The sequence below is a fragment of the Hevea brasiliensis genome, chromosome 14 (assembly GCF_030052815.1).
Source record: "Hevea brasiliensis isolate MT/VB/25A 57/8 chromosome 14, ASM3005281v1, whole genome shotgun sequence".
Lineage (NCBI taxonomy): Eukaryota > Viridiplantae > Streptophyta > Magnoliopsida > Malpighiales > Euphorbiaceae > Hevea > Hevea brasiliensis.
In genome coordinates this window covers 42,296,373-42,315,915 of record NC_079506.1, presented here as the reverse complement: position 1 = coordinate 42,315,915, position 19,543 = coordinate 42,296,373, and the positions used below count along the sequence as shown (strand labels likewise).

The following is a 19,543-nucleotide window of genomic DNA, read 5'->3' as shown; positions in this document are numbered from 1 at the left end:
CCCAAACCAATCAATCACAGAGAATAATCATGCCTAAATAGACATTAGGGTAATCCATAAACTAAAGTGTCTCAAATAATGATGGAAGTAAATGGATGGATTTAATGATATCCCAATCCCATAGGCAATTCTCCTATTCCAATCTCCACTAATGTAGCAAAACACCATCAAAAGATCAAAAGGACTTTCAAGGGTCGTAATGGGGCTAAGGGGGTGATAATGTGGCTAACAAGAAAGGGATAAGGGTAACAAAATATGAGAATAATCAAATTATTAAAAGATCAAGACACACAATTTTTTTTTTTTTTTAGGAAGGATTTGGGAGAAGGAACTTTACAACTATTCACCAATGCTAGCATATAATTTTGAAGCTTTTAGAGGGACTATATAAATAATATTGACTTTGAATTACAATTGTCCCTTTCAATTCACCCCCAAACTCATTTCTTTGTGTACTTGGGTGGTGAATTACTTTACATACCATAATTGAATTTGCTAGCCCTTTTTTTTTAGTCACTTCTCCCAACTAATTATTATTATTATTATTATTTTTTTAATTGTATCTATCACTCAAAGGATTATCTCATAGAGGGTAGGTAAGTGTTTGGGTTTATGGCTAGGTATTAATGTGGGTTCCAAAGGAATAAGAGGGATAAATGTAGGCTCAAATTGGTTCCAAAGGGAAATTTTTAAGTAAGGTTGGCTAAGGCTAAAATATGGGTTTAAAATTCAAAGAATGCCTAGATCATTTCTTTTTCAAGTGCATGCTATGATTTCGCCTTGAAAGGTTTAGAAAGATTGTTCTAGGATTGGTGAGACATCAATTAGCTACTTCTCACCCTAGAGTTTTCTCTAGGCACTCAAAGTCAACACAATTGATTGGGTGGCCCTTGGCTAAGAAGATATAAACTAAAGCAAGAATCTAATAACTTTGCACCTATTTAGAACTTTCAATCCATCAAACCCTTCTAAAAGTAAGCTTAATTGCTCTTCAAAGCAACTCTCAATCCTCTAAGGACAAGGTAAAAAAAAAAAAAAAAATTATTTTTTATGATATGCATGATCCTAAAATGAATGCATAAATCAAATTAAAACTAAGTGTAATCTATATGAAAACTATATGCAAATGTACGTGTATGGGTATAGACATGTGTGTGGTATATGTAAAAGTGTATGGATTATCTATATATGGATGAATGAAATGCAATAAATGAATGAAAGAAAGTTTTAAAGAAAATTTTGAAAATTTTGCAAAAATTTTGCCCTCACCCCCAAACTCAAATGAAACATTGTCCTCAATGTTTAAAATGAATGAAAAGATGGGCAAAATTGTGTGAATTACTCAATTATTGAAATTTATACAATTGGGGATTAAATCAATATAAGCTCAAGAATTCCAAAATTAGCTCAAAATGATATTAACAATGAAGCTTTAGAGAGAAAAATGTGAAAAAGTATCCCAAATGTATGAATTTACATTGCTTAAGATGTTGCTTAACCTGTTGCGTAGGGTAAAGCGAAAGCATAAGCATTGGCAACATACCATAGGCATAAATAGTAAAAGGGTAAGCTGTTACCTCCAAATGATGTGAAACAGATGCGGCTCAAAGAAAATTATGCAACTCATCAATGTCAGCAAAATTAGGATTGAAGAAAAGTTAAAGTGCAAAAATAATGTGCAAGAAGATGAAAAAGTGTAAAGAAATAAGATCTAACAGTTAAATCAAGAATTAAATCAAAAACCATTCACAGAATAACTATGTCCATAGCAGAAGATAAGATAAAAATAAATAAACTAAAGGAAAGAAGTGCAAGTATAATCATGTTTTAGATTACCAAAGTATTACAACTATTACCAAAGTTTGAAAATTAAAATAAACAGATTACAAAATAAACCTAAAACAGAAATTAGAACTATTGCTACTGATCAAGCTCTGCTGTCAAGGCTTTGGTCTTTGCATCGAGTGCCTTGAGGTTCTGCAGTAGGTTCATTGTGATCTGAAGCTTCAGAAGCAGTTTCAAATTTTCTGTGAGGTCTTTCATTTCTTGAAACATGGCTTGGCCCCAATGATATAAATTGTTGTAGGATTGGGACAGTTTGTTGTAAAGCTCCAACATTTGAAGTTGATGTTGTACATTTCTTTTAAGAGATAAAAATCTCTTTTTAAGTTTCTTTTCTAGCTTCTTCTTTTGGTTAACCTGCTGCTGACCCATGGTTTCAATTTTGATTTCTAAGCTCTTCAAGGTAGCAAGAATTTCTGTGGTGTCGGGTGAGGGAACAGATGGTTGGACAGTGAAACTTGCTATTCTGGATTCCAAGGATCTTCAGAGGGACAAAATGTCTGCTGGCGTGGGGTAGTGGTTGGTTGTGGTTACTGCTGGTGCAAAGGTAGTGGGGTCTGTAGTACCGGTGGTATCGGGATCTTCTTTGTAGCAGTATAGGTATGGCCTATTTTCTCACAAACATCCATATGCAGCAACATTGTGCTGTCTATATATGATTCCCCAGAAACTGGCAGCAATTTATATAGGCTAGCATCAAAGCTAAATGAGTTTGCTATAGCAGTTATATACCCCCCAAAAACTATACTACCTTTAGTATGCTTTGTGACAATTTGGTGCCAATGAGTAGCTATGAAATGGGCTGTGCTTACTTGTTTTCTCTCCTTTATGCACCACAAGAGAAATAAGTCACCAGCACCCACAATATTGTTACTGTGTCCCCTTCCTAAAACAGTGTAAGAAATGAACCTATGGAGGTATTTCAACACATGATCAACTATCCTAGAGGCTTTTGCAGTCCTCTGTCTATAATAACCCCCAAAAGGTGCAATATCCTTCCAAAATTGAACAGGGTCATAAACAGTTTGCTGCCACTCAATATTTTTATACCCCGAACCCTGAAAACCAAAAATTGCATTCATAGCATCCATCTCTAACTCCCTATCAATTCCAGCACATCGAAAATATATCACATCTTTATGTTCAGGCACTGTTGGTTTGAAATTCAGCCTTAAGGAACTCAAAAATTCCAGGGTCAAATCCTTGTACACTGGTTCCCTAATCTTAGCAAAATCGATCCATTAATGACATCCAAATAGGCAAATACAGAGTCATAGATGCCTAATTCTTTCAAAATCTGCTCATCCATATACTTATTTGCCAAAATAGGTTTAGAAACTAATTTCTCATAGGCATTTTTCATATCCATATCCCTAAAAGCCCAAGGTAATGGAGAAATTACCTCCTCTATATTATCGGCAGATAGCCAGTCTTTGGAGAGTGTAAGGGAGACCGAGGTGCTTGGTGTTTGGGCCACTTTGGTCTGGAGTTTGCGAGAAGACACAGTCCTTTTCTTTGGTAGTTCAGAGGACAGCTGAGGTGGAGAATTTAGGTCGAAAGGAATAGAGGGTACTAGTTTCCGTTTTCCAACAGGGGTTTCCTTGGGTCTACCGGCAGCCCTTTTTGTTTTGCCTTTGGTTTTCGTTTGAGTAGGCGCAGGCTCAGGCACTGGTTCTGGGGAATGAGTGTCGAGAATTGGTGTTTCATTTTGCGGTTCGGTTTGCGGCGAGAGGGGAGTCGGCGGAATGAGAGGTGGTATTTGGCTTGGGGGTAGTGGTGGTGATTGAGGTGGTGGCGATTGAGGTAATGGCAGCGTTTGTGGTGGCGGTGACTGAGGGAGCGGCGGACTGGGGCTGGGGTTAGGGTTTGTGGGCAATGAGGATGGAATACCCATTTTCGATTTGACAGAATGTCGAAATCTACTGAGTTTGGGTTTGTGGGAAGACCACATTTTAGTTCTTACCATTTTAATGAAAAGAAAGAAACCTTTCGGCTTCCCGTAAAGATTTGCTAGAAAAAATGGCGTGGGAAAGGAGTCGACGAGGTTTATCGGGAGTGAAGGCGAGGCTCTTATAAAAATGGCGAAAATTTTGGGTATTTTAAAATGTGGGGCAGGCATTTGGTAATATGGGTCATGCTTGGGGTTAAGCATAAGGTTCAGTAGAATTTGCTTAAGACTCTGCTTGACAAGCAACATCATCAGCAAGTTTCGGCAGGTTTTGGGAAAAATTTTAATTTTACTTACCAAAAGCAGTCCAAATGCTATGGAATGCTGTCATGACCCTCAGCAATTACCATATACACACAAACACCATAAAATCTAGGGATTTAAGCTCATCATCTCGTAGAACTCATCAAACACTATATATTTCCATTTAGCTCATGCAAACATATATATATATATATATATTTTTTTTTTAATTTAGGCACCAATTGTGACTACCCTTTTTGCACATTTAATGAAATGGTCTTCTTTCTAAACTTATACCAAAAGCACATTTTCAGCAGCATTTGAGACAAGTTCCAAACATTCAAGAATTGCAGAAAGGACATAGAAATTTACCTTTTTAGCAGCATGAACAGTAGCAAAAATCTGCAGACTGTAAAAACTAACAGCAATTCAAACAAAAATATGTAAATTCCTAACAGACTACAAAATTATGTATACACAAAAAGGTAAAACTTAACAAACACTATTTTTGCACTTCAATAACGCTCACATCAGTCCTAAATATCAAAATTGATCCTCATTCAAGTTGCATTCCACATAATTTACACAAAACACAAAATCAAACATGTGCTATCAAGTAGATTGCAATATCAGCAATTTAGCACAAGTTTAAAGGTGTTAATGTTCACAGGTACTGGATAAAGTGTAGAATGTTGCTTATACTTGCTTCCCTTCAATTCTTTCTTTTTGCTACAATTGTTAATTTGCCCAATCTTCATAAATGACCTATAAAAGATAAACAGATGTCACTTTTGAGTTTAATGAGGGTGAAAACTGAAAATGAAATGAAATGGAAAATTAATAAACTATAAAAGGATACGCTTGGGTTGCCTCCCAAGAAGCGCTTGTTTAAGGTCTTAAGCTTGACCTTCCACTCCAAATCACCTAAGTATCCCTGATTGGAGAACCAAGCCATGAAACCTCTACAACCTTTTGTGTGGGTTCTCCAATAATATAATGCTTTAATCTCTGTCCATTAACTTTGAAAGTTCCTGAGGTTTCATTGCCTATTTCAACAGCTCCATAGGGATATACTTTTACAACAGTGTAGGGCCCTGACCATCTTGACTTTAATTTTCCGGGAAATAACCTTAATCTAGAGTTATATAGAAGAACAACATCCCCTTCCTGAAATTCTTTCCTCCTAATATGCTTATCATGCCATCTCTTAGTTCTTTCCTTGTAAAGCTTGGCATTTTCATAAGCATCCAATCTAAACTCCTCAAGTTCATTTAGTTGCAACATTCTTTTTTCTCCTGCAGTTTTCAAGTCAAAGTTCAGTGTCCTTATAGCCCAATATGCTCTATGCTCTAACTCCAGAGGTAAATGACAAGCTTTCCCATAAACCAATCTAAATGGGGTGGTGCCAATAGGAGTTTTGAAAGCTGTTCTATAGGCCCAAAGAGCATCATCTAACTTTAGTGACCAATCTTTCCTTGAACTATTCACTGTTTTTTCAAGAATTCTTTTCAGCTCTCTATTTGAGATCTCCACTTGACCACTAGTTTGTGGATGGTAGGGTGTTGCAACCTTATGCTTCACTCCATATTTTTGTAATAATCTTTCAAATTGATGGTTGCAAAAATGAGAACCTCCATCACTTATAATGGCACGTGGAGTTCCAAATCTTGTGAAAATGAACTTTTTAAGGAATTTAATCACAACTCTAACATCATTAGTTGGAGATGGTATAGCTTCAACCCATTTACTCACATAATCTACTCCAACTAAAATGTATTTGTGTCCAAAGGATGGTGGAAAAGGTCCCATGAAATCAATGCCCCACACATCAAATAGTTCAACTTCCAATATATTTTGGAGGGGCATTTCATCTCTCTTCGAGATATTACCCATCCTTTGACACCTATCACATGCATTTACAAACTTCCTCACATCCTTAAACATGTGTGGCCAGAAGAACCCTGCTTGAAGAACTTTTTCTGCAGTCTTTGTCACACTCATATGACCCCCATAAAGTGAAGAATGGCAATATTTAATAACATTCCCTATCTCCTCATCAGCTAAACATCTTCTAATCAGCCCATTTCCACATCTCTTGAACAAAAATGGCTCTTCCCAATCATAATCCTTTACATCAAAAAGAAATTTCTTCTTTTGCTGCCATGTTAGGTCAGGTGGGAGGATTCCGCACACTAGATAGTTCACAAAATCTGCATACCAAGGAATTTTTGCATTCATGATTACTAACAGTTGTTCATCAGGGAAATAATCATCTATTCCCAAATTTTCTCCTTGTTCTTGCCTCAATCTAGATAGATGATCTGCTACCACATTTTCTACTCCTTTCTTATCTTTAATTTCCAAGTCAAACTCTTGAAGGAGTAGCACCCACCTTATCAATCTAGGTTTAGCCTCTTTTTTCTGAAGGAGATACTTGATAGCTGCATGATTCGTGTACACTATTACCTTTGACCGCACAAGATAGGACCTGAATTTGTCTACTGCAAATACCACTGCCAAAAACTCTTTCTCTGTAGTAGAGTAATTTATTTGAGCATCATCTAATGTCCTACTTGCATAGTATATCGCATACACCTTCTTATCTCTCCTTTGTCCCAAAATAGCCCCAATGGCATAATCACTAGCATCGCACATTAACTCAAAAGGTAGTGACCAATCGGGTGGCTGCATAATAGGAGCAGATATCAAAGCTTCCTTTATCCTGCAAAAAGCATTCATACAATTAGTATCAAAATGGAATTCCACATCTTTACTCAATAAATTGGTCAGAGGTTTAGAAATTTTAGAGAAATCCTTGATGAATCTCCTGTAAAATCCAGCATGCCCCAAGAAACTCCTCACTCCTTTCACAGATGTTGGGGGTGGCATTTTCTCAATAATTTCTACCTTTGCTTTATCCACCTCAATACCCTTGTTTGACACAAGATGTCCCAAAACAATTCCTTCTTGTACCATAAAATGGCACTTTTCCCAATTCAAAACTAAATTGAACTCTTCACATCTCTTAGGTGCTTCACTTTTCTCAAGCTTTGATGATGAAGTTGTTTCTTGCTTCAAGTTCCCAATCTTTTCAATATCAGCCATAGGCAAAGGTGGATTTCCTTCCAAAATTGTAGCATATTCTGCAGCTTCTTCTATCTCATCCCCTTTTCTGATGTTATGAACCAAACAAGCTTCTAAGGGATCTTTAGGATGTTGCTTTTTAAGCACTTCTCTAACCTCTTCATCTATCACATCAACTCTCAAGCATGAGTTTGAATCATCTTTCTTTTTCATTGCTTGAAACAAATTAAATTCAACTTTCTCTTCCCCAACTTCTAATGTAAGTCTCCCATTTTTTACATTAATCACAGCTCTAGCAGTAGCAAGGAAAGGTCTACCAAGAATAATAGGAATGTGTACATCCTCCTCCATCTTCAATACCACAAAATCCACTGGTATGAAAAATTTTCCAACTTTCAGAGGAACATTCTCAACTACCCCAATTGGAAATTTAATAGACCTATCTGCTAACTGTAGTGATATGGTAGTAGGCTTCATTTCTCCAATCTTCACTTTCTCATAGATAGATAATGGCATCAGACTAACACTGGCTCCAAGATCACATAAAGCCTTATCTATACTGATATCCCCAATGTGACATGGTATGGAGAAACTTCTAGGATCTTTCAGTTTGGGTGGAAGCTTATTTTGCAAAATAGCAGTGCTTTCTTCCGTGAGAGCTACAGTCTCAAATTCCTCCAATTTCTTCTTGTTAGATAAAATCTCCTTCAAAAATTTAGCATAAGAAGGCATTTGTGCTAAAGCATCAGTGAAAGGAATAGTCACATGCAAAGACTTCAATACCTCCAAGAACTTTCCAAATTGTTTATCTAATTTTGCTTTCTAGAACCTTTGTGGAAATGGTAAAGGTGGCATGTAGGCTTTAGGTGCAACATATTTTGGTTCTTCTTCTTTGCTCTCCTTCTCCTTACTTCCTTTTTCTTCCACTGAATTTTCTTTCTCAGCTCCAATTCTAACTTCAGCTTTAGTTTGTTTATCTCCTTCTCTGTTTTTCTCTTCTTCAATTTTCTCTTCAATCTTTTTATCTCCATTCTCCAATATTCTTCCACTCCTCAATGTAATAGCCTTGCAATGCTCCCTTGAATTTTCTGGCTGGCTAGGGAGCTTCCTAAATGCTTTGTTACTTGAAGAGCTAGCTTGTTGAGCTATTTGATTCTCTAACATCTTGTTGTGTGTTGCCATTTGATCCACTTTAGATGCTAATTGAGAAATCATTTCTTGTTGACTTTGGTGGCTCACAAGTAGAGTTTCAATCATAGATTCCAATCTAGCTGTCTTGTCTAGTTGTGCTTGTTGTGGTAGAGGTGGAGCATGTGCATTTTGAGGTTTAGAAATTCCAGGAGGAGGACCTCTATTCTGTTGAAAATTCTGATGTTGTTGATATCCAGAAGGTTGCTGAAAATTCTGATTTTTCCCTTGTCTACCTCCCCAAGAGAAATTGGGGTGGTTTCTCCATGCTGGATCATAAGTTGCAGAAAATGAGTTACCACCTGGTCTTTGATTGTAGTTCCCCACGTAATCCACTTGCTCACTTGAAAAATCTTGATTAAGTGCAGAAAAACTACCCTAAAATATACTAAAATATAACGGCAAAATGGATGCAAAACTACCCTAAAATGCCTATACGAAATGAGTGTAACAAATTCAAAAACTTGGTGTGACTTATCCGCAAGTATACGGGTCGTATCAAGTAATAGAGTGATAAGTAAAGTATCGTTCCCACGAGGAATTGTGTTTGAGTACTAGACTATGGTTATTTCGATTATTTAGACTAATGACAATTTGTAAGAACTAATTTTACTAAATGCAGCAATTTAAGTAGAAAATAAAGAAAATAGGTAATGGGTAATGTAAATAAAGTGTTAATCTAAGCAAAAATTAACTAAATTAATAATGGGTAAGCAAAAACAAAGACTAATTAATAGTAAAATTGATTCCAAAGTTGGGGTTTATGAATTAAGTCTATTGGGATTTGTCTTGGGTCATCCAATTTTAAAAGAAAATAGAGTTTGAAGGTGATTGATTCTAAAATCCTTTGATATCTTTTTCAAGCAAACCAAAGAGTATTTTAAGAAAACCAAACCTACTTTCGTACGACATTTGATTAACTTAAAACCCATTAAGTTTTGTAATCAATCAATGAATCCTCTTAAAACCCTAGTTTATTTCTAAATCTAGGGGATTTCAAGTTCTAATTCTTGATTATCTATCAATGATTTTCACCTTTCGGTCCTTCAACCTATTGCGATCAAGTATGCTTGCAAGGATATTGGATGGTGGTGGTTGTTCTATGCTCATTATTATCAAAAAATTAATTGCAAAAAATAACCAGATTAATTAGTAAATGTATCAAGTAATTAACCAAAATGATTATGGTATTTTAATCAAATTGGTCCTCCCACTAACTTAGCGAATCCTACACTTCCAAAGTAGAAAACGAAAATCCTAGTTGGATGGATTTCTAGTGGGTGATTGAATTCTTATAATTCTATTGATTATCCTTAGGTACATCTATTATTGGAATTATAATAGACTATAAGTGAGCAACTCCTTGTCCATCACATCTCATGTGAGGTTCAATCCTTTACCTAGCCCCTAATGCTCAAAATCTCAGGTACATCCATTATTGACTTATCTTGCATTAGTTAAGTTGATCCTATTGAGCCAGTAATTTGCAAATAATTTTAATGTCCTCACGTACATCCAATATTGGCCACCAAACCATTTACATATTCATAACATCTCATGCTTAACAATTATTCTTAGGAATATCTCTTAAATTAGTTGCATTATATGCAACTATTTAAAATTTCTTAAAATAATTACCCTAATGGAGTGCCCATGTTATAATTATTTTAATTATAGCATATCCAACTTAATCATTTATTTGGAAGATTTTGTGGTCGTCCTAATTTCTATTATGGTCTCACTTTGCACATTATCTATTTAGCATGCATATATTGTATACTTGCATACATTCCCATGCATCTCATGCATTCATGGATAAATAGTAAATATGATATGATCATGGACTTTCTAAGGGATTCAATTCAAAGCCACCAAGAATTGAATCAGGGCATTCCTAGGTGCATTTCATTCATTCATATTACAAGAGTTGCTGAAGGAGTACATAATCAATACTTGATCTTGAATTCCTCCCACTGGTCCCGCCAATGCTCTTCACCTCCTTGATCTTCTTGCAATTCAATATTACATAGTAATCATTGGCATACCAAGGCGAATTTACAAGAACTAAATAAATGAAATTACAACCCAAAATTATTACAACCTTAATAATACATGCCCAAAAATAAATTAAAATAAATTAATTAAATTACAAACCAAAGAAACATAAAAGAAATAAATCCAATCACATTGGTCTTTTATAGTCCATGATCATCCATCATGCATATCACTGTTTAACAATTAAATAAAACATACATACTTAAATTAAATTGAATATCTCATATTCAACTTAAAAATCCAGATTTGAATATGATTCAAATAAATTTAAAAATTCAGATTTGAATCACATTCAAACAAATTTAAAAATTTAGATTTGAATCACATTCAAACAAATTCAAAAATTCAGATTTGAATCACATTCAAACAATCTTAAAAATTCAGATTTGAATCACATTCAAACGACCTTTAAAATTCAGATTTAAATCATATTCAAACAACTTTAAAAATTCAGATTTTAATCACATTCAAACAACTTTTAAAATTCAAATTTGAATCACATTCAAATAACTTTAAAAATTCAGATTTGAATCACATTCAAACAATTTTAAAAATTCAGATTTGAATCAAAATTTAATTGTGTGATTAAATCTCTAATTAAACAATTTAATTAGACATAGGATAAGCTGTTAGATCATACAACAATTTTAAATTAAAAAGCCAAACCTTGCGCACACCATTGGAGACCACAAAGTGTGCGCACCAATGGTGTTGGTCACCAAGCCGCCACCTTTCTTTGCAACCAGCAATGGATCTATCATCTCATGATCATACCACACAATTAAATCATATAATCAACAATCTAAATGGCAAATATAGTGGCTCTGATACCAATTGAAGGAACGGAAGCATGAAAAAACACAAGTTTAGATCATTGAAATTCAAAATTTTTCATCTAATATCACATGCATCATACAAGATTTATTTTTATCTATTTGATTTCAATGATAAACAGTATATTAAAACTCTTTTAATATATTTTGGATCTACATTTACCATTTAAGATTTTAAAATTAATAGATTAATTCATTAGAACCCTAGATTAGATCAAGAACAAGTGCGCTAACCTTTTGATGCACTGTAGTGTGTTTGGCACCTTTGAGATGCGTCTTTAGGACACCAGATGTTGTCCCTCTAGCTTGTCCACACTAAGATCACCTATGGCAGCCCTTGAACAGCTTCTAAAGCTTTTTTTACAAATTAGAAAATCAAGTTTTGCTTTTTGAGAGATTAGAGATGTAAACAGGACACTAGAAACGATTTCTAGTATTTTTAATTCAAGAGATTATTTACTAATCTCTTGGAATTGATGAGAGATGAAGAAGAAGAGAAGGGAGAGCAGCCAAGGGTGGAAGCACAAAGAGATGAATGGTAGCTTATTATGTTTTCTTTTCAGAACAATACTTATATAGCTAGGTCACCATTTAAAACCCTTGCCACATGTCACCTATTGATTAGCTCTAGGTTTAATTGAGCCAATCACATTGTGCCAAGTGTCAAACCTATATTTAATCTTGACCTTGATCATCTTACATGATTAAAAGACATATGGCAAGCTTATATATAGTGCAATGTGTCACCATCTCATGGTGCCACATGTCACCATGTGAAATGACCAAAATACCCCTGTGTCTTAATTTTGAGTTTTCAACCCAAAATAATTATTTCTATTCTTTTAATCAATTTATATCAAATATAAATTAATTAATTAATCTCTATTAATTAATTTCTCATTATTTAAATTCATATTTAAACACTTTAAATATAAATTTAACTTATACTATACATACAATAACTTAGATTTGGTTTCAAGCCAAGCTAGGGACTTTGCAATCTAATTGCAAACCAAACCAATTTATTTAATCAATTAAACTCTTTAATTAATTAATTAAATCATATTTAATTAGGTGATTTCTTGTGTATGTGTGTGACTTACTAGGCTCATCACTAATTGGCAATGAGATATGATATCAACTCTTAATATCATCAGAACTCTTTCTTACCATAAATGATTTCTCTAAATCATTTTATGCACCTCATAGACCATGGTTAACACCTAGCATAACATGTTATGGCCACCTAATTAGTAATAAGGTTTACCTTAAATGAACCAATAATCATATGTTACCATGCACTAAAATCTCTCTGTTACAAAATTCCAATTCGAGTTGGAGTCATGGTTTATGTCAAACCCCAATTGCTATGAATATTATGTTCTCTTTTAATTCCAGTTCTTGATTAAAAAGATTCTCATCAGAAACTCTTTTCTGATTAAATCTATCTGTCCTGCTTAGGAACTTGAAACATTAAGAATAATTAAATGAACATAGGATTTTGTCCCTATTTACTTAGAGGAACATATTCCATCTTGATCAACTCCTACCTCCATATATAACTAGTAGGAGCCAACACATGCCCATATACCCATACACAGTACAAGTATGAAAGCAATATCAAACTCAAACCACCTATATACAAGATAACTGTGCTATCTCAGGTCTAAAGATTATATGCACTGATATGATTTATGACAATATATTGACAAGAGTAAACTTGCATGTGCTTATCATAAATGTCACTGGTTCGACCTACTTATCATATATAAGTGCCTATCGTGTTAGTTATATGGCATGAGACTCATCATTCCATCTTATTTACATCCCATATAAATAACTTGGGAACAAACATGATTACAATCTTTCTGGATAAGTCATGTCTTTATTGTGAAGTATCCTCGATTGTGAACCAATTTATGATATTTTGTGCTAGAAATACTGTCACTCATATTCTTAACAACTTAAGAATAGAATTTCTAACAAAATATCAATGGACCTTTTCTATTACACATAAATATATTATGTAAATGAAAAAGTGAAAATGCCTTTTATTAATAAAAAATATACAAGATACATACTAAATGATATGCTCTAGGGCATACTACTAATAAAAGTGAAGATTTTCCAGCTGCTCAATCAGCCGAATCATCTTATAGACATGATCTCCAACATTCTGTTCCTTAGACATCCTAATGCTGAATAACTGTCTAGATATCTCATACCTAGCATTCCTACTGTGCTCACCATACAACTCTTGTAGGTGAAGGAGGGTCTCACTCGCACTTTGCATGTTCTCATGCTACCTCTGTAACTCATTGCTCATGGAAGCAAGCATGTAACACTTAGCTCTCATATCATGCTTCTTCAACATGTCCAAAGTTTCATATTCCCCTTGAGTGGCCTCTGGAGATGAGGGACCAAGAACATTTAAGTCTAGAACATATCCTATATGTTCAAGGTTCAAGACAAGTTTCAAATTTCTTAGCCAATTAGATAGATTAGGTTCTGTCAACCTATTGCGATCAAGTATGCTTGCAAGAATATTGGATGGTGGTGGTTGTTCTGTGCTCATTATTATCAGAAAATTAACTTCAAAAAATAACCACATTAATTAGTAAATGTATGATGTAATTAACCAAAATGTTTATGGTCTTTTAATCAAATTGGTCCTCCCACTAACTTAGCGAATCCTATACTTTCAAAGTAGAAAATAGAAATCCTTGTTGGATGGATTTTTAGTGGGTGATTAAATTCTTATAATCCTATTGATCATCCTCAGGCACATCCATTATTGGAATTACAATAAACTATAAGTGAGCAGCTCCTTGCCCATCACATCTCATGTGAGGTTCAATCCTTTACCTAGCCCCTAATGCTTAAAATCTCAGGCACATCCATTATTGACTTATCTTGCATTAGTTAAGTTGATCCCATTGATGTAACACCCGACTATAGTGTAGCCGAGCAAGGCGTGCTACGATCGGTGCCAGAGCACCCTAACTTATCTTACTTTATTTTTTTAATAATTTTGAATTCATTTAATTTAATATCAATTATTTTTCGATGGAGAAACCAATGGAGTTTCCCCTATTTTATTGTCATTTTAAGTATTTCAATATTCACCTGTTTGAAATTCAACAATATTTTCAAAATAAAATCATATCCATGCTAATCATAACTATCTTATCAATCATTCTCATAATTTTCTCATATTTCAAATCTCATCCATACATTTCAATTTCATAATCATTTCCATACATTTCCATTCATACTCAATTCATAAGTAAACATTCTCAAATTACATAAGCAAAATTTTCAAATTTCCTTAATTTACATAACTTACAAAATAATTACAAAATTTCATAATTTACATGATATATAAATTAATTACATATGAAAAAGCTAATTTATTAATTTACATCGCATTCCTATTAATTACCTGTTCATAATATACATTACAATACAATATCTAAGCATTTTATACAAAATATAAAATATGATTTATATGAGCCCTATCTACATGCATTGCTGAGAAGGTGACACAGACACTATGTAGAATTGTGAGCGGCCTTATCCAATCTGTGGTCTACTGGGCCCTCTATCCAAATCTTCAGTACCTACGCGTTGCAAAAGCGATGCGCTAAGCATAAAGCTTAGTGGTGCCAATAATACAAGAAAATATAATATGCAAATAAAAATAATAATTTCCTAGTTATTGTGTTCATAAGAAATGAATAATTACTAACTTATTATTTAGTCAAGGGCTAATTATATTTTATGATATTAACTCCTTCATGCATTTTGTTAATCATTTTCTTAATGATTTTGGGATTCTTTGCATTTTATTGTAATCATTCTTGATATTTAATTTCCATATTTTCTTTAATAATCAGTTTAATTACAATTATACTTTTCCATGCCCAAGTAACCTATACAAGTTGACCGGACTGGATAAATGGGTAAACTAGTACTGGGTACTAGGTATCTCGGGCCGTCACACCATCGGTCACAATGTGTCTCCCGGTGTGCAAACAGAATGGCTAATAAGCCATAAAAGCAATAAGGTATAAAGAAAAGTAAAATATCATAATCAGTATAGCCATAGGCTATCACATCACAGAGTGGCAATGAAGCCATACATCATACGCAGTACTGCTATCAAAACCCTATTGGTATGCCAACCTATCCAAACTAATCACATTAGGCCTACTAGGACATTTTGCACTTTTAAGTTTCACAATTTTTGAATTTCAAGTTTGAATGTTACTATTCATTTTATTAGTCAACTAAAATGTTGAATTTTGCATAGACAATAGGTACATTGGTTTTAATACCCCCAACATACCACATTTTGCATTCAAAATTTGTTGGTATTGGTTGCCAATACCATTTCTAAGCTTAATGTTAATTGGACAGAATTTTCAGTTTTCATGCTTTGTTTTTACTGTTTTATTAGTCATTTTTACAGTGGGAATTTGGCAAAATGATAAACATGAAAGTTGTTCCTTATTTTTTCTAGTTGCATTTTCTTTTTTTAATCACTCCATTTGGAGTTTTGTAGCTCAAGTTATAGTCCAAAAACCACAACTAGCCGGATTGAAATTTTTCTGAACTGACCATATCTACAGTGCAGTGAACAGTGAATGAAACTCACTTGTTGGATAGGTTCTGGTCATAATTTGGGTTAGGTTTCTCCATGAAAGTTGTTGGTCTATATCTCAGCTTGTTGCTGGTAAAACTTCAGGCGAATTGGACCATTCTACACTGAGTTATGGCTAAATGACCAAACACTATTCATCTAGTCCTTCTGCAGAAATAGACTGCAGGTCACCCGAATTAGGGCAAGCTTTCGGTCCACTTGGTTTGGTTTTATGGGCATGGTTTCTTCACCAAAGTTGTGCCATTATGTGTTTAATTTCATGTCCAATTGGCCTTGCATCAATTGAACCTCTACAATTCAAGTTATGACTGCCCAAACCTACTGGACTCATGTCTAAGTCTGCAGGTTACCATGGGCAGCCACACCAACTATAATTCCCATTAATCAAACCACCTCATTTCTTGTTTACACATAACCAAATGGTCACTAATTGACCATTAAAACTCACTTTCATCATTACAAGATTAAAGTCTCCATTTCATGCTCAATTCCTAACTCCAATTTCCAATTCATGGCATACACACACCAAACTCATACCAAATCACTTTATCCATCATCTGTACTCATCAATAACATAATTAAGCCACTTAATTTCATCAAAAACCAACAATCCTTAAACTTTCTCATGGCTTCCAAATTTAGAGATTTCATTTACTCAAGTTTTTCTTTTTATTTCACATAATTTCTACTTGATTTAGCATGCTTACAAGATTAAAGAAAGAAAAGAAATTGTTTAGTGCACTAACCTTTTTGAGCTTCACTTAACCTTGACTAAACCTCCCTAATCTCTTCTTCTTTGGCTGCCAATAGCTTTTTCTAGGTGAAAGATCAAATTTTTGTGAAGGGACTTGGCAATCTTGGTGAACAAATGGAAAGGAAATTCAAGCTTTTAAGCTTGAAAATGGTGGAACCTCTTCTCTCTCTCTCTCTCTCAACATTTTTGGCTGCCTAAAGGTTGAAGATGCAGATTGGTTTTTCTATTTTTGGTCTCTTTTATCTCTTTTAATGAGTTTAGCAAATTATGATTGGTGGAGGAAATTTAAATGACATCATATGATGTCATAATTAGTATTTTCTTTCATTTTCTTTTCTTCTCTTCTCTACTCATTTCCAATTTAATTTTTAGCAATATTTATTCATATTTTAGATCATAATAATTATTTGCTTAACTGGACAAGTCGGCCAAAAATCATCTCTGAAGACGAAATGACCAAAATGCCCTCCGTTTGGCTTAACGGGCTAAAATTGTATGTACCGAGTAAAAATTTTTTCTAAGCATTTTCTTGGCATTCTAATGCCATAAGAACATCAATGACCCTTCTTTGGAGTCTCAAAAATTATTTTATCATTTTTCCCCCAGGTCTAGGGCTCCTAGTTGCGAGAACCGCAACTTCTCACTCGGTTACCCATCGTTAGGGCACCAGCTCATTTAACTTAGTTGTATTTTATTTCTAAAATTTTTCCTAAATTTTTCTTATTAATATTTGAGTTAATTATGGTTCCTCACTTTAGTTTAAATATTTTTCTGGACGTTCTAGCTGTCCAGACGACACTGGTCACCTGAACAGTAGACTGTACGGACTAGCTAAAATGAAGATGTTACAACTCTTCCCCTCTAATAAAAATTTCGTCCTCGAAATTTACCTGACTTAAGTAATCATGGAGTTGCTACCTCCTTGTCTCTTCACTTCCTTGTATCACCTCATCAGTGTCTGAGTTTGGCTCTTCCTGAGACAGTTGTGGTGCCACCCTGACTTCGGGCCTTTCAACTGTCTCAGAAACAATCTTCTGTGATATGTCAGCCATTTCTGCTCTACCTGATCCTTTACCCCTTTGAACTGTAGGGGAAGGTCTATCAACTTGTACTGGAGCTATTAAACTACTCCTCTGAGGGCAATCTCTTATGAAATGATCCATAGCCCCACACTTAAAACACTCTCCAGTTAACAGCCGACACTCCCCTCTATGTCTCCTACCACAATGCATACATTCAGGCACTAGGGCTTATCCCCTTGTTATTGTGCCCGGGGAGCTAGCTATAGATATTCCAATCTGGCCTCTATGGCCCTATGTCTGATCTTGTGAACCAGAACCCTTAAACTTCTTACTGTCAGTCGGTATACTTGACTGCCCTGGTCCAAATTCCCTCTTACGCTGCCTATCTTTCCTATTTTGTTCACTTACCCTGACCCTTTCCACTTTTGATGCAGCATCTACTAGCTTAGCAAAATCCATGATCTCCAATGCTATGATCATGACTTTGATGTTGTCATTGAGTCCTTCTTCAAACCTTCTGCACCTCTCTGGCTCTGTAGGGACTATCTCCCTCCCATATCTGCTCAGTCTGACAAACTCACGCTCATACTCAACCACTGACAATTGCCTCTGTCTCAAACTGATAAATTCTCTTCTTCGCTCTTCTAAATACACTTTGCTCACATATTTCTTCCTGAACTCTGTGAGGAAGAATTCCTAGGTGATCTGTTCAGGTTGCACCTCACTGGTTACTGTGTCCCACCACTGATATGCATCATCCTGAAGTAGGGACACAGCACCCTCCAGGTTTTGCTCGGGGGTGCAGTTCAGCTATTTCAGCACTATGATGGTTCTATCCAACTAGTTTTCTGCGGCCATGGGATCATCCTCCTCTTTCCAAAGAAGTCTACAGCCCCATGCTTTCTCAATTTCTCCAGATGGGACTTCTGTGGTGCTGGTGGAGGTTGTGGCTGTGGTTGTGGTGGTGGAATTGCCCCCATCATTTGTCGATAGAATTCAGTCATTTGCTGAAATATTGCAAACTGAGGTTGGGCAGGTGCCTCAACTGCTGGTGGAGCAGATTCTCCCCTGCCCCCGGACTCAGCCCTTGGTGGAGCACGACTCTCCACCTCTTCATCAACAACTCTTTGCAAAGCAAGATCGATATCCTATTCAAAATAAGAAAACAAATAGATCTGCATCAGTGTCACCTCAACACTTACAAATGCAATGCAATGGTATGCACTCTATCTAGGCCCAGAAACTCCTAAACCGATGCTCTGATACCAATAAATGTAACACCCTATACCCGACTACAGTGTAGCCGAGCAAGGCGTGCTGCAATCGATGCCGGAGCACCCTAACTTATCTTACTTTATTTTTTTAATAATTTTGAATTCATTTAATTTAATATCCATTATTTTTCGACGGAGAAACCAGCGGAGTTTCCCCTATTTTATTATCTTTTGGCATATTTTAATATTCACCTGTTTGAAATTCAACAATATTTTCAAAATAAAATCTTATCTATGCTAATCATAACTATCTCATCAATCATTCTCATAATTTTCTCATATTTAAAATCTCATCCATACATTTCAATTTTATAATCATTTCCATACATTTCCATTCATACTCAATTCATATGTAAACATTCTCAAATTACATAAGCAAAATTTTCAAATTTCTTTAATTTACATAACTTACAAAATAATTACAAAATTTCATAATTTACATGATATATAAATTAATTACATATGAAAAAGCTAATTTATTAATTTACATCGCATTCCTATTAATTACTTATTCATAATATACATTACAATACAATATCTAAGCATTTTATACAAAATATAAAATATGATTTATATGGGCCCTATCTACATGCATTGCTGAGAAGGTGACACGGACACTATGTAGAACTGTGAGCGG

The 19,543-nt window shown here is 34.8% G+C and overlaps 1 protein-coding gene across 1 annotated transcript; it reads right to left on the bottom strand.

The window, feature by feature from the left end:
• Positions 1 to 1,920: 1,920 nt before the first annotated feature.
• On the bottom strand, positions 1,921 to 3,736 carry LOC131172955 (leucine-rich repeat extensin-like protein 5). Its single transcript, XM_058134590.1, has 4 exons — positions 3,245 to 3,736; positions 2,819 to 2,900; positions 2,655 to 2,728; positions 1,921 to 1,977 (listed from the first exon to the last, which is right to left on the bottom strand). Exons 1-4 carry the CDS (start codon positions 3,734 to 3,736, stop codon positions 1,921 to 1,923), a joined length of 705 nt encoding a protein of 234 aa, XP_057990573.1.
• Between the last annotated feature and the right edge of the window lie 15,807 nt (positions 3,737 to 19,543).